The 16133-nt window shown below is 42.9% G+C and overlaps 1 protein-coding gene across 6 annotated transcripts in view; it reads right to left on the bottom strand.

Annotated features, from left to right (window-relative positions):
• SORL1 (sortilin related receptor 1) overlaps positions 1–16133 on the bottom strand; it is a 181978-nt gene that overhangs the window by 107124 nt on the left and 58721 nt on the right. For all 6 annotated transcript variants that reach the window (XR_008669734.2, XM_055355797.2, XM_055355795.2 and 3 more), the window contains exons 7-11: positions 12796–12897; positions 11578–11747; positions 5058–5250; positions 3205–3322; positions 2920–2993 (exon numbers count right to left, since the gene is read on the bottom strand). Coding sequence is in view for 5 of the 6 variants with exons in the window: in XM_055355797.2 (XP_055211772.2) it covers positions 2920–2993; positions 3205–3322; positions 5058–5250; positions 11578–11747; positions 12796–12897 (657 nt within the window). In the remaining variant the exon portion in view is untranslated. The remainder of the gene's footprint in view (positions 1–2919; positions 2994–3204; positions 3323–5057; positions 5251–11577; positions 11748–12795; positions 12898–16133) is intronic.

The raw sequence follows: 16133 nt of genomic DNA, 5'->3' as shown, positions 1-16133 counted from the left end.
ACAGGCATGCACCACCATGCCTGGCTATTTTTATTTTTTGTAGAGACAAGCTTTTCGTATGTTGCCCACGGCTCCAGCAACCCTCTTACCTCAGCCATCCAAAGTGCTGGGATTATAGGCAGAGCCACTGTGCTGGACCAACCCAATTTTTTCAAAAAGGCAAAAGATTTGGGCAAATACTTCACAACCAGATTTTAAAATGGCCAATGAGCACATGAAAATCATTAATAATCACACAAATGCCAATTACAACTACAATGAGATATTATCACCTGCTTATTAAAATGTCTAAAATTAAAAAGACTAATCATACCAAGTGTTGGCAAAGATGTGAAGCAATTAAAATTCTCACATACTGTTTGGTGGAAATGTAAAAGGGACAATAATTTGGCAGTTCTTTAAAAAGTTAAACATATACCCACCATGCTACCCAGCTATTCCATTCCTAAGTATTTACCCTAGAGAAATGAATAAAATATGTACATGAATGTTCATAACAGCTATATTTGTAATCAGCAAAACTGGAATGTTTATCAACAGATGAATGAATAAATAAATTATGATACATCCCTACAATGGGATACAACTAGCAAAGGAATGAACAACTGATACACGAAGCAACTTGGATGAAACCCAAAATCATCGTGATGTGTGACAGAAGCCAGGCAAAAAGAGTATATACTGTGTGAGTCCACTTATCAAAATTCTAGAAAATGCCAATGAATAACCTATTCTAGAAAATGCCAATGAATAACAGAAGCAGACAAGGACAAGACTGGAGAGTGGGACGGATTACCGAGGGGCACAAAGATACCTCAGGGAGGGTGATGGAAATGTTTGTTATCTTAATTGTGGCGACCATAATTAATTCTGATCAAACTGTACACTTTAAATATGTGCAGTGTATTGTCCCCTTATCTGCTTCAATAAATTTGTTAAACAAAAAAGCTAAAAATAAAAGAAATAAAAATTATTTTAAAAAGAAAAAAAGCACAAAAAAGGAATTGTGAGGATCAGAGAATTTGCAGATGGAAATGTTTGTTATCTTAATTGTGGTGACCATAATTAATTCTGATCAAACTGCACACTTTAAATATGTGCAGTGTACTGTGCCTTCATCTGCTTCAATAAAGTTTATAAAGAAAAAAGCTAAAAATAAAAGAAATAAAAATTATTTAAAAAGAAAAAAAGCACAAAAAACGAATTCTGAGGATCAGAGAATTTGCACAACTAATTAGGAGGAAAAAGAAAACCACAATTACAGTCATCAGTGCTCCAGGCAACATTCTGTCCACTACAGCCTCTTCCTCTGCCACCACCTGCTCCCGCACACAGCCCAGATTGTCCCTCTAAAGTGAAGGCTGCCCATGGGTACTCAGATGCCCACTCACACAGATAAACTCACAATCTTTTCATCCCCAAGTTAGTTTTCTGCTATGTCCCAAAATAAGGTCTCTTATGCACTGGTTGCTTCTTGGCAGGCACAAGGCACGTGTGGAGGGAGGCACTGACAGCTGCCCCGGTAATCGCCAGACGATACCACTTCACTGGAGGAGGAACAAGACACTGCTTTCTAACCAGAAGGAAATCACTTGCAGATGTGCAAATCCCAGATTACACCAACAGCAGAAGGCACAAACAAACCACAGGCCTATTCGCAGAGAAGAGGATACCCCATTTCAAAGGGAGCGTCCAGCTCCACGAAAGGGGAAAGCAGCTGCTTAATCTTCCCTTGGGAGCTGGACAAGGACAACCCGAAAATTTCCATTCAAACTGTCTGCACTCTGACTACAATGGCCTTAACAACCTGCCTCATCTGAACACATATTTGTGTTCGCCACATACAGTACACAGTGTCTGAGCCTCATCTCTCTCCTCGGGAGGGATGGGAAGCCCTGCCACAGTGAGAGAAGGCTTGTGACAGGCCTCTGTGAACTGCAAGGTGCCAAATGAATGTTGGTATTTTTATTACTGCTTTACGTATTACCTATTCAAATATCAAGGTGAGCATGGTGCATTCCCAGTAAAGCACCACGTGGATGGGAACTATGTCTGCTAGCTGTTCTGAGAACTCCACATCACTCCCGACGTGCTGCTCCGGCTGCCCAGCCTGCAGGGCTGCTCGATGACAAGGTGCTCATCCTGTCAAGTGATCTGTTGGGTTTTACCCTGGTGGCTCCTGGCATAACTAGAGGGTCACCCCTGAAAGCAACCCCTACAGAACGAGACCAAACACACTTCCTTGGCCTTAATCAATGGGAGGCTGGCAACAACTTTTTTTTTTTTTTTTTTTTTACAAATTTGGAAATTCTCTAATGCCCAAAGATGAAGATGAATTAGCATTTTGGAATTAGGGAACTAGCCCTGTCTTAGGAATTGGTATAATCAGAATCGATATTAGTTATACAACCTTAAGGCAAAAAGAGAGTCTACTTCCATAGCACAGAGTGAGACGAAAGTGCCTATACAACACAGCCCAGCAAGGACAGGCTTCATCTCAACTTCAATAATATACAAAATAATAATAATAATAGCAGCCCATTTCAGGGCTGATACCACTACGCTGTAATTTGCTGATACATGCAGCATATATGCCCTGAGCCCCCACTCCATGCCAGGCACTCTTAGGTGCTAAGGATAAAGAAGTCAGTAAAACAGACATTGTTTTTGCTCTCATAGAACTCATAATCTTAGAACGTTCAGTAAAATTCACACATTTGCAAAGGTCTGTTTTTAATTTAAAGTAACTGTGGATATAAATCAGTGGCTTCAGGTACCTTTCTTTACTTTATAATCATATCTGGCATTACTGGTCTCTGCCATGGACCATTTGTGTCCCTGAAATGCCAAGGCACAGTCTACATTCTCACACAAATGGGAACGAGGGTGGAGGGGACGGGATTGGGGGAGGGGGCTGACCTCTCGCCACCTGGCTCCAGCACTGCTAGAGATGTACACGTTTGTCTTGCTAGCCAAGTTCTTTCCCACTGAGCCTAAAATGCAAGAGAAATAATTATTTTTAATTTCAAGAATATGTCAGATAATCACCTTGCCCAGCCAGAAATTCTGAGTAGTATCTAGCAACTAAGAATGCTTTCAAACCACAAAGCGTGGTTACTGCTGGAGGTGTGGGTGATCGCTCTGCATTTGGCTGCGTATCACCAGACAGCTGAACCCCTTGTGAGAACAGGCAAGGACACTTACCAGTGGCGATGATGAGGCCTGGAGCCGACTCCTTGGACAGGATGGGCATTCTCCGGAGCTGGAGGTTGAGGAGCTGACTGAGGCGCTGAGCCAGATGAAGGGAACAGCCCTGGGAAAGCTATACAACCAAAGTTTCAGGCAGTGTCAGCACATGATACCATGCCTAGCGTTCCCTGTAAACCCTGCGGCCTGTGTGAGGGCAGTGCAGCTGACACGGGGCAAGGAGGCCTGGCCCAGGGGAAACCAGACTCACAGCCCAGCTGTCCCCACACCCCCGAGACAGAGAGGATCATCTGAACCCACATCAATGTCCCGTGGAAGAAGAGAACAATTACAACTTAAAAAGGCCTTCTGAGACTCTCAGGGAATAACAATTAGAAATCAGTGTCAACTCAAGTAGATGGGAAAGTCATCATCTCATCCTATCACTCAGAGATCCTCTCAAGTGACTCAGAACTAAAGAGAAATGAAATGATTTTGTCATATTCACTTTCTAAGTCAGAGACATATTTCAAACATGATTCCAGCAATTCTGTCATAAGAAAGACCAAGAATCAGAAGTCATAAGTCTCATGGATAAGCTCCCCTGATGTACAGTATCAATGAGATATAAAAAGCAAAGGATTAGCACTAAATTTTTTCCTATGTATTTTACATTTGCACAAAGGTGTAGGTATACAGGGCAAGGCTTCAAGCGATTCAATCTGGCCTCCATCACTCATGTCCAGATTTTCATAGCTCTGCAAGCAATCAGGACAACACCTTTTGCCACATGGTCACACTCAGTTCTCCTGGTCAGAAAGAGCTTGTTCAATGTTACTCAGATGTGGCCAGGGTTCTGCACAGGAGGACTATGTGCTTATGTGGTTATGGTCAGGTAAAAATGGTAGCAAGGTTTGCTGGATTATTTGCTACTTATTTTTGTCATAAAAGGATCTCTAACAAGTATCTGTCTTGCTAGAGTCTCAGTTTGACCAATGAAAACTGGAACAAATTAGGCTGGGTCTCAAAGAAATATTTATTTGCTCACTCCTCTTTCTGACTCATGCTTCTCTGCCTGCAAGGAAGTCTATTCACTGAAGAGTTTCTGTAACCTCAGGTAATCAGACTTACCCATTTCCTATACATTCCTTCCACCACCTAAACTCAGAAGAAGAAACCTATACCTAAAGCTGATGAACGACAGTTCATAAATAAACTGATTAGTCAGGGAAACAAAAAGCTGAATTTGAATGATACCATTAATTCGATTTAACTAAAGCCTGACCCCCACAGCACGCTCAAAAACACCCAAGCCCTAACCATCCCAGGATCTCACCAAGCTGCTGTAGAAGACACTATTGAGGGAAGAGGAAGTACCCAGATATTTGTCTATATCCATTTATAGGCTGCCTCTTTCCAAAATTAGATTTGATGTGGTAAGCCAAGACCCATTGCCAAATAGAGAAGAAAAACCAAGAAGTAAATTCTAAGGTAAGAGTCTCCTAAAGAATTTTCCCAAGGGCCACAGATACATTATATAGGGGAGTGTCCACATAGCCCACCATGGACAAACAAAATTCAAAAATCCAAAAGACCAAGTAATGGTCTAACTAAACAAGTAGTACTAAAAATGAATAGTACTTTTTTTTTTTTTTTCTGAGTTGCTTCTGCCCAGAAGTGGTAGCAAGACCTTGGAGCAGAGTTTGGAAACTCCAAGTGTAGCAACACAAATAGAAGTCTGCTCCATGTGATATTAATAGAATACCATGTGATTTTGTATTTTTTCAATAAATACTAGACATAGGAAACTACCACAGAGCAGGGCTCTTTCCCTTATATTAAAAAGCAAAAGAAGATTAAAGCATCAATACCTCACAATTGATTTTCTCTCCATATCCCGTGAAGGCTGGAGCCTGAAGAAACTCCCAGGTTCCCCCTTTGTCAAAGGTGATGACCGATCTCATGTTCTCCTCATTCATAGAACCATTAATCAGAGTAGCAATGTAGACTCCTTGCAATCCTTCCACTCGGTGGAAGTCAGCAAATGGCTCATTTGCAAAATACCTACAATATGAAAATAAACAGCTATGAACCTGAATTGGTATTTGCTTGTTATTGTAAATAACATAAAATTTGAACATTTAAAAGTATACAATTTTGTGGCATTAAGCACATTCACAATGTTGTGCAACTATCATTACTATCTAGTTCCAGAACATTTCATCATTCCAAAAGGAAACCTCATACCCACTGGCAGTCACTCTCCATTTCCTCTTCCCTTCCCAAGCCCTGGAAACCACTCATCTGCTCCATGTGTTTATGAATTGGCCTATCTAGACATTTCATATAAATGGAATCTGCAATATGTGGTCTTTTGTATCTGGTTACTTTCACTTAGCATAATGCTTTCAAGGTTCATCCACGTTATAGCACATTGTTAGAACTTCATTCCTTTTTTTTTTTTGGAGACAGAGTCTTACTGCTGCCCAGGCAGGAGTGCAGTGGTGCAATCATGGCTCACTGCAGCCTCAACCTCCCAGACTCAGATGATCCTCAATGATCCTCACACCTCAGCCTCCCAAGTACCTGGGACTACAGGCGTGTGCCACTATGCCCAGCTAATTTTTTTTATTTTTTGGTAGAGATGGGGTTTCACCATGTTGCCAAGGCTAGTCTTGAACTCCTTAGCTCAAGTGATCCACCTGCCTTGGCCTCCCAAAGTGCTGGGATTACAGGCATGAGCCACCATGTCCAGCCAGATAATCTGCTATTTTAAAAAATTTGTTTCTTTTCAACTTTTAGGGCCAAAAGGCTTATCTGATCAACAATTCCTAACAGGGGGTTTAGAATGATGAATATAACATACAAAAGTTGACGAAAGAGTCACATCTATTACATCGCTAATGAAATTGACTCCAAATCCTCCAGTGAGCCTTCAAAAACAGAAATCATTAAGTCAGACTTGCAAGACATTAATAACAGTGCTGAGGCTTAAAATTCAACCCAATCTGTAGGAACCTAGCTCAGGGTTACACAGCCCCTCTCCAGGTACTTACAACCTAATTATCCAACACCCTGATCAGATAGAAGCCCACAGGGTTTTCTGTCAGGAAGCTCAGCAGAACCTGTCGATTCTTTCCTAAAGAAACTGTACATATAGCAAGGATGGCTCTAGAAAGCTTGGGGTTATATTCTTAAGAGAATATAGGCGGCATGAACCCGGGACGCGGAGCTTGCAGTGAGCCGAGATCGCGCCGCTGCACTCCAACCAGCCTGGACGACAGAGCGAGACTCCGTCTCAAAAAAAAAAAAAAAGAGAGAGAGAGAGAATATGGGCTTTCCAGGCTTTATCTACCATGCGGATACCCTGATGCCACAGCCACAGGGAAGTGGTTTTGCGCTAAAATGATACACGCATTACAAATAGAGCGATCTCTGAGAAATTGTAACCAGAGTTCATAGGTGGCTGTTAAGACTGGAAGCTTGGCCGGGTGTGGTGGCTCACACCTGTAATCCCAGCACTTTGGGAGGCTGAAGCGGGCAGATCACAAGGTCAAGAGATAGTGAAACCCCGTCTCTATTAAAAATACAAAAATTAGCTGGGCATGGTGGCATGTGCCTGTAGTCCCAGCTACTTGGGAGGCTGAGGCAGGAGAATCGCTTGAACCCGGGAGGCAGAGGTTGCAGTGAGCTGAGATCGTGCCACTGCACTCCAGCCTGGTGACAGAGCGAGACTCCAACTCAAAAAAAAAAAAAAGAAAAAGAAAAAAGACTGGAAGCTTGCCCTTTACTTCAGGGGTTCTAAGCCACCAGCTACACAATAAAGCCGAGAAACGCTGCCCTCCATCAACCGTCTCCACACAATCTCTTCAGCTGGATGACTGCCCTGCCACCTCAGACAGAAAGACCCAAACAACAACCTCTGAGGCAGGAAAAGGAACACTAGGAGCCCCACCAAAGCTGCTTCAGGCTGAGGGACTGAGCAGAGTGCCGAATGAAATGCTGGAGTTGAGACCAAATTCTCTGACATGTGGTTTCCTTAGGTCTAGTTCAGTTATTTTTCAGGGGCTTCCTTAGGAACCAGCTGAAGGTCTCGATTCCTCCTTCTCTGTTGACCTCTGCTCTACCTCTCTGAGGGTTATCCTCATAAACTTGTCATCCCACTAGTTATGGGCTTCTTCTATATATCTGGGAGGACTGAGTTTCTCTCATTTAGATGAGCCCTGTTTCTTTCCCGAGTCGGATTCCCAGAGTTTTATCTTTTACTTCTAAGCAGAAGCCTGTCTTCCTGTACCTCACATCCTCCTTCACCAGAAGTCCCAGCCCATCCTTTCCTTTCCTCCACTTGACCTGCCCTGCAACAATTTGCCCCACCCTAAGTACTTTCTCTGAGAGTCTACTTTCTTCCATTTTATCCTCACTGGCCCTCCCCAGGGCACTTCTCCCCTTCTTCCCAGAGTGCCCTGGGCCAAGGCTTACCAGGAAGCTCACCAGGTCCCCTATAGCCCCACTCAGTGCAGAATCCATGCCCTGGCAATACCCCCACCAACTGGGCCCATGCCCCTCCCTAAGGTGACCCGCGGGGCTGACATCTCCTCAGCACATTAGTTCCTCCAAAGCATCCAACATCTAGCTAGTGCTTTCCATGAGACTCCCACCTGACACATCCCACCAGGGCCAGGGTCATTCCCTAGAAAGAGCTCTTTCTCCATGTCTCTGAGTAAATCAGAAGCAGTTCCCAGACACCATTCTTTCCTATTCAGTTCAAAGACTTGCTCATTTCACATACCAGTTTACTCTAAACCAGCCTGCCCACACGATGTGCTAATTCACCTTTATCCCATTTCTTCTGGCTGAGATTGAGATGCAGATGACAAAACATCACTCAACTGAGTATAATGGAACCTCTCTAGTCCTCAGATAAAATCTGAGAACAATGAGAAAACTGAGTGGGACGTTGGCCTATGACTCTTGACGTGAATCTATTTCCAGTTTCTTCACTGGACTGTGTGCTCAGGCAAGGAGGGGAGGCCTTCATAACTCTGTAAAGGGCCATCGCTCTGGCTTCTGGCTCATACTTCGTCCCAGCATGAAACATTCACCCTGAATATCTGACAAATGAGGAAGATGAGAAAATATTTAGCAAGCTGTGACTTTTCCATTCCACAGCCAGGGGCTTTCAATGGTGAAAAAAGAAAAATTAAAGAGTCAGTGAAAGGTCTGAGGGATAGTGATTCATTATTTTAATTATTTTAAAAGAAGAATATTATTCACCCATTAAAATGAATGAGGCACTGATATATGGTACTCACGGATGAACCTTGAAAACATTAGGCTAAGTGAAAGAAGCCAGACACAGAAGGTCACATATTATTGTATGATTCCATTTATATGAAACATCCTGTAAAATAGGGAAAAATCCACAGACACAGAAATCAGACTGACGGCTGCCAGGGGCTGGGAGAAGGGGACGGTGGGGAGAAGCGGCTTAATGGGCATGGGGTTCTCTTTTGGAGAAATGAGAAGGCCATGAAATTAAACAGAGGTGGCGGTGGCACAACATTGTAAATGTATTGAATGCCACTGAATTGCCCCACTTTAAAACGATTAAGCTGATGTTATATACATTTCACCTCAATAAACTTTTTTTTTTTTTTTTTGAGATGGAGTCTCGCTCTGTCGCCCAGGCTGAAGTGCAGTAGCACGATCTTGGCTCACTGCATCCTCTACCTCCCAGGTTCAAGCGTTTCTCCAGCCTCAGCCTCCCAAGTAGCTGGGACTATAGGTACGTGCCACCACGCCCAGCTAATTTTTGTATTTTTAGTAGAGATGGGGTTTCACCACGTTAGCCAAGATGGTCTCGATCTCCTAACCTCGTGATCTACCCACCTTGGCCTCCCAAAGTGCTGGGATTACAGGTGTGAGCCACCATGCCCGGCCAGTAAATAATTTTTTCAATAAAAAACAACAAGAACCAAACAGAAGGAGGTAGGGTCCGCCACTGACCAAACCAGGACAAGCTGAGCATCAAAATGTATCATGGCAGGAATGGTTTATAACACATTAAATAATAATTAATCCATGAGTCTATGTCAGGGGAGGAAAGGAATAAAAGATGACAGCACCTCCAAAAGAGAAGAAACAGGAAGTGGAAAAGCACTATCAGAGACCAGGTAGAAAGCTGGGCACATGGATATCCAATAGGCCTCTCCAACCAGGTAAGTCCCAAACCAAGCTGGTGATCTCCCCCAAATATTGCCCCTGCCCCAGCTCTCCCTGACTCCCTATGCGGCCATCTCTTTAAAGGCAGCTCGGGTGAAGCAGTAGCAGTCCCCTGGCTCCTCCTTCTTTCGTACCCTTCGTCCCATCTATCAACACATCCCACTGGCTCTACTTTCAAAATATATTTAGGGTCTGACCATTTCCAGCATCTCTAGTGTGACCACCCTGGGTCCAGCCAACATCCATCCCTACTGGCCTGTATCTCTGCAATACTTTCACAACTAGTCTTCCTGTTCCCACCTTTGTCCCCTACAGTAGTCACAGTAGTCAAATTCCCACACAGCATTGAGGATAACTCCTGTAAAAGATAAGCCACATGAGTGCTCACTTATAATTATTTATAACACTATCCATTTATGTTTTATATTCTTTTCATTATATAATGCAATTCACAGATTTTAATGGAAAAAAATTGAAAGGTTAAATCAGATCATGTCCATCTCCTGGTCTAAACCTTCCATCTCATTTAGAAGGAAAAGACAGGATTGAGTGTGGTGGCTCATATCTGTAATCCCAGCACTTTGGGAGTCCAAGGCGGGCAGATCACTTGAGGTCAGGAGTTTGAGATCAGCCTGGCCAACATGGTGCTGTCTCTGCTAAAAATATAAAAATTAGCCTGGCCTGGTGGTGCACACCTGTAATCCCAGCTACTTTTGAGGCTAAGGCAGGAGAATCACTTGAACCCAGGAAGCGGCGGTTGCAGTGACCCAAGATTGCGCCACTGTACTCCAGCCTGGGCGACAGAGCGAGACTCCATCTCAAAAACAAACAAACAAAAAAACAACAACAAAAAAGAAAAAACCAAAGTTCTTCACAAGCCCCTGAAGGCCCTATAGGATCTGAGCCCTGCTCTCTTAGGTCCTGTTTCTTCCTTCTCTCTCCCTCTCTGCAGCCCTTCCAGCCACCCTGGCCTCCTCCCTGCTCCTAAAACACCAGTGCAGTCCAGCCTCAGAGTCACTGTGCTTCCTGTCTGCCCTGCTTGCAGTGCTACTCGCCCAGGGGTCTGCCTGGTTCCTTCCCTCATGTAATTCAGGCACCTGCTTAAATGTCCCCCTCCTGAAGCAGCCAATAGAATAAAAGAACACCGTTGCAAATCCCCATCCCCTGATCTTGCTTTATTCTTCTTTTCAACATGTTACCAGGCAGATCACATATTTGCTTATATTCTATCTTCCCCAACTAGAATACAAACTCCATGGAAGAGGGACTTTGTTCTGATATTTTATTGCTTCATACATTACTTTGTGGCTATACCTAGAACACTGTCTGGCAGAGAGCAGCAGCATACCTGTGAATAAATTGACAATGGAATGAATTGCCCAGAAACAGTGGGCACAGGGGCATGCCCTCAGACCCGGTTGTCATGGCTGGAGAGCCAGACCCCACCCTAGACCAGTCAGCTTCACACAGGAGACTCTTTCCAAGAGCAGAGGGGACTCTAACCACAGCCACACAGGTCACACAAGTCTGGTTGTCAAACGACAAATCAGAATAAATGGCCCTGAACGGATCTTAAGAACCAATTCATCCCTCCCAAACCCCCAACTCCTCCACCACCCCTTGATGGATGTGGTGCTCAGAGACCGCCCACTGCTGGACTACAAAACAGCTCTAAACACGCGATTTACAGACAAAGGATCAATGCCGTTGGTGCCTTTCTTTACAAAACACCGTCCAATTATCTCTTAAAAAGAGTAATGACATCAATTAACCTGATCCACTGGCCGCATATGCCAGCTCTCACTGACTCATATTTACCAAGTGCTGTTTTTCACTGCTCAGAAACCACAAAACCAGAAAACTGAACAAAAGGAGCTCAAGGGAGTGATTAACACAGTAGCTCGGACCCTAAACGTTACCTAGAGCTGTAGTTCCCAGACTTGGCTGCACGTAAGAATCACCTAGGGCGCTTCTTAAATTCCTCATAACCTGGCCACACCCCAAACCCATCCCATGGTGATCTCTGCGCACGTGAGCCAGGCATCGGGTTTCCGAAAGCTCCCCGGGTGTATCCACGTGGGCAGCTAATGTTGAAAACCACAGAACCAGAGAGAAGCTAATGGTTGTGTTGGCCTAAGAAGGCAGGAGAAGGACTCACAGTCTCCTTACCTCACCAAGGTGTCACTGCCGGCCCCTCCTGGGCTGTAATAGAGCACGTTCTCCAAGGACAGGGAGAACTTCAGGCCCTCTGCCTCTGAGATGTATAAATTGGTGCGGTTGTTACTGTGGCTGACACACACAAACACCTGGTCCTCGGAGGCATCTGCGATGTAATATTCCTTTGGAATCAAAAGTCAAAAAAGATACGTCAAAAAACAAATGTGCCCTGTGGGCTTTTACTATACACACGGAAGCAATGACTTTCAAATGTTCTAGCGACGAATGTTGGCCTGAAGCCCACGGGAAGCTCCCTAACCTTGGCAAAGAAGCTTTGGCGACTTTCCCTTTGGAGAACCTGAGGCAGATCTGCAGCTTAGCGGGCCCCTTACTGGCAAATGGGGCACAAAATAATGGGCCACTGCACTGCACAAATGACCTACAAACCTCTTCCCATTAATAATGTCTCCCTCATTTTCCCATGAGAACTTTCATTCGTACAAAGTACAATACGGGTTAATGCACTTCCCTTTATTTTTCCTAAGGTGACCAAAGGAAAGCAGAATCCATAGAAACCAGCAAAGGACTGGCAAGACTGTTCTCCGTATGATCCCATTCATTTGGTGGAAGGTAAGTAAGTGAGCTACTTACCTTTCACCAAACCACCTGCCAATGTCAAGACGTTTCACTGTGACCGCCTCCCTGTGGCAGCTCCTCTAATGACCCCATCCCAGGCAGACTTTTCCTATCCATCTTCATGTTATAAAGCTGCATATTTAAGCATTTGCTTATGTCTGGTTTCTTCTGCTACTCAGTTCTTAGTCTCTCCAGCCTGTTTCTAAAAGGTGGGACCCAAATCCTATCCTCTGCTGGAATTCACCCCCTGCAAGCAATCCAGCAGTTACTTAATAAAAAAAATTCCTATCATGCACAAACTTCCCATTGCTTCAGTACTGGCACATTGCTCAGATGGCACTGACTCTGTCTCCAACCTCTCTCTGCCAGTGCTGTTCCACTTAAAGCAAACTAAGTCTCTCGTTCAGCTCTGCTTCAGTGAAGTGGGAAACACAGACCACGATGCCCAAAGCATAGCTGCACTCTCTAGAGACCTGACTTCAGGGAGGCGCCATAAAATATCCACTCCAGCAGGCCATCCCTGCAACAACCTTCCTCTGACCTCTGCATAAAGACAATGATACTTCTTCCCATCCTCAAGCAGACCCCACTCACATTAATAGGATGTCTTGTGACAAACTGGGCTGCTCGCATGGGCTTCCGGCCAAAGGAGACCCAGAGCTGGACAGAAGACTGCTGTTCACTGCCCAAGAGATGCTGCCAAGGAAGAGGAGAAAAAAAAATTAATGGTGCCACATTACAGTCATTCAAAAGCAGCAAAAATAAAAATAGAAGAGTCAGATTCTTCCAGTTCTACTGGAAACACAAAATAGAGACTGTGATTGCAAATTCATATTTTTGCAATGTCTGCCATCACTGGGCAGTTTGGGTTGTACCGCTTCATCTTAGATACCCGGTTTGCAACAGACACTAGACACTCCATGGATATTAGATAAGGAAATGGTATGATGGTAGAACTTGGACTAGAGGAGGTTTTTGGAGGCTGCCAACACTTCAACAGAGTAAGAGATAGAAAGAGGATTGTGTGATGAGGCTGAAGAAACACGCAGGGAGGAGCCTACAGCCCCCAAGCCACTAAAGGGTGAGATCAGCCACACACCATGCACACAAAACATGTTCTTTTCTTCTTTCTACTCCTATTTTTAGATTACAAGGATGCTCCAGTCACAAGGTTTTAATTTGCACCAAGACTTGAGAGAATCTTCATTGATTCTGGTTTTCCATCTCTGAATAATCTCATTGAGGAAGGTCTTTTGCTAGAATACATATTCATTGGTAGAGTATTCAACATGATGTTGACCACATCACATTGCATTTTAGAGATTTTTAAGTCACAGCAAGAATCTTGGAAATGTGTATAAAAGCATAGATTAAGAGCTAGCTCTACCAACTGAGAAAATGACAGAAATCTCTCTAGCTTTCAGTTTATTCACATACAAAAGGAGAAGCTTATTTGGATCAAGACTTCCCTGTAGATGGGTTTAATTGGTCCAGCAACCCTGTAAACATATATGCAAATTTTTTTATATACACTCATTTATTTTGCTATGGAGGCTCCGTACGTTTTATCAGATTCTCAAGAAAGTCCACAACTCAAAAAAGGATAAGAACTGTTATAAACACTCTGTGTGGTTTCTTCCAGCTCTAAAAGAACATGGCCAGAAGCTGAAGGCAAATGTTGCATATCTATCAGGAAAGACACAGGCAGGCATACCCTCATGTGGACATAATCATACAAATGACTATTAAACGTATTGAGATGTTGGGATTCCCAGCCAGAGGGGTTACTTTGGCTTCACTTATCCTTGACCAGGTTGCTGTTTATTATAGATATTAACTTCCTATAGAGAAAGGAACATATCCATTTATTTTATCTGTAATATAACGATTCAGTACCCTGTGCTCATACATGCCCCATAAATACTGTGAGGACCCAGCTGATAAAGACAAAGTTACTTTTAATCCATTTGAGCAGCAGACATTCAAACCACCACTGAACAAATGGTTAAAAGTAGTTTGTTTTAAAGAAATCAGGCAGAGAGGTACGAAAGACTGCCCACCAAAATGGAAACCTGAAAACCATATTAATAGCTTGTACTAAACATAGGGCCATAGGAAATGATGGATCTATTAAAAATGTAAAAGCATATTAACTGAATAAGAAAACAGTTCCCAGCAAAATTGTTACATATAAATTCCAAAAACCTTCATTAAGTTGATAAAATGTCATGGCTATGTCGGATGATTAGTTTAAGTCAGCCTATACACATACATTTTTGTGAATATATAGAGGAACATATCAATGAAACACACATTTTTATGCTTTGTTTTTTACGACTTCCAACTGTGAGTATAACTTTAAAAAGAGTGATTTCTCAATGACACCCAGGCCCATCATTAGTTAAAAATACTTAACGATTGCTGCTGGGAGGCCTGAGTATTAAGAATATATTTCACAGGTCAGTCTTACCTCATAAATGCAAAAATCACAGAATACTACAATCATCAAAAAAAATCTCAAAATGCATCGATCCCACTACCTTCTTGGAGAATTATTCCTAAACCTGGACAATTCAGGTTCATTCTTAATGGATTTTTAAAGAGTTACTGTATTGTTTTACTGCCACCAAGAAATATATTAACAATTAAACTACGGCACACTAGTGATTATAAGATGTATTATAAGGCTCTGAGATTTTTCTTAATAAACCATAGGTTTTGGGTTGGTTTGTTTTTTATCACTATTATTAAAAAGCAAAGCATACTCATGGAAAATATCCAACAGCACAGATGGGTATAAGGTAAATGCAGAAGCTCTGCTCTGATCTCCACATCCCTCCTCCCACTCTATCCTGCAGAGTGCCCAGTGGCTAACAGCTCTTGTGCATCCTTTCAGAAATGTACTGTGCCACCACATGCAAGCATACGTACATAGTGACAGACACTGCTACACCTACCCCCAACACCCATTATCCCTTTCCTCCCGAGCAGTGGGACCCTGATACCACCCAGAATAAATGACTGCACTTCTCTACCATTTTTGCAGCTATGGGAAGTCACGTGACTAAGTACTAGTCAATGAGATAAAAACAGAAGTTTCGTGCTGGATTTCTGAGAAGGCTGCCTAAACAGACGGAATTGGTGGGAAGAGGTCCTACTTGCTGTCTTTCCTTATTCTTCTTAACTGCAATAAGGACTTGAAGGCTAGTATGGATGTCTTGAACCATGAGGTAATCTTGAGAATGGAAATCACTAGTCAGGATGGTAGAACGTTAAGACAGAAACCTGGGTCCCCAAGAACATCAGGACACCAACATACCAGCCCGAGACAGCCTACTTCCAGGCAGCAAGGGGGAGAAAACTAAACTCCTGACTTGGTTAAGCAATTTTTATTTCTAGTCTATTACCAGCAACCTAATATAGTTCTAAACTGACACAGGCAATTTAATTTTTCACATATAATTTGGATCATGATATAAATGCTGTTGTATTACTTAACTTTTTCCATTAACAGTGTATCTTACTGTCCCACAATTTAAAATTTTATCATTGGCAATGTATCTTAGACATCTTTCCACTTAACAGCTATTGGTGGGCACTTTAGTTATTTCCAAAAACATTCTTAAACACACACATATATATGCATGTATTTATTACTTTTTCAGAACTGCACAATACCATTGGTAGGATGCAGTCTTAGAAGAATTATTAAGTCAAAATTTGTATTTTTGATAGCTATCATGAAATAGCCCTCCTGAAAGGTTGTACCAACTAATACATCCACAAACGCACATACTTCATCAACTAGTAGGAATGATTTAAATATTTGAATCTAATTCAATCTTATAGAGTCTGAGAATTTATAAGAAGATTTTTTTTAATTTTGTGTTTTCATTTCTGATAACTAAAAATAAATTCTGCTGGGTGCAGTG

This window comes from Gorilla gorilla, chromosome 9, assembly GCF_029281585.2.
Source record: "Gorilla gorilla gorilla isolate KB3781 chromosome 9, NHGRI_mGorGor1-v2.1_pri, whole genome shotgun sequence".
Taxonomy (NCBI): domain Eukaryota; kingdom Metazoa; phylum Chordata; class Mammalia; order Primates; family Hominidae; genus Gorilla; species Gorilla gorilla.
The sequence above is the reverse complement of the archived record's forward strand: the minus strand, read 5'-3'. Positions and strand labels throughout refer to the sequence as shown.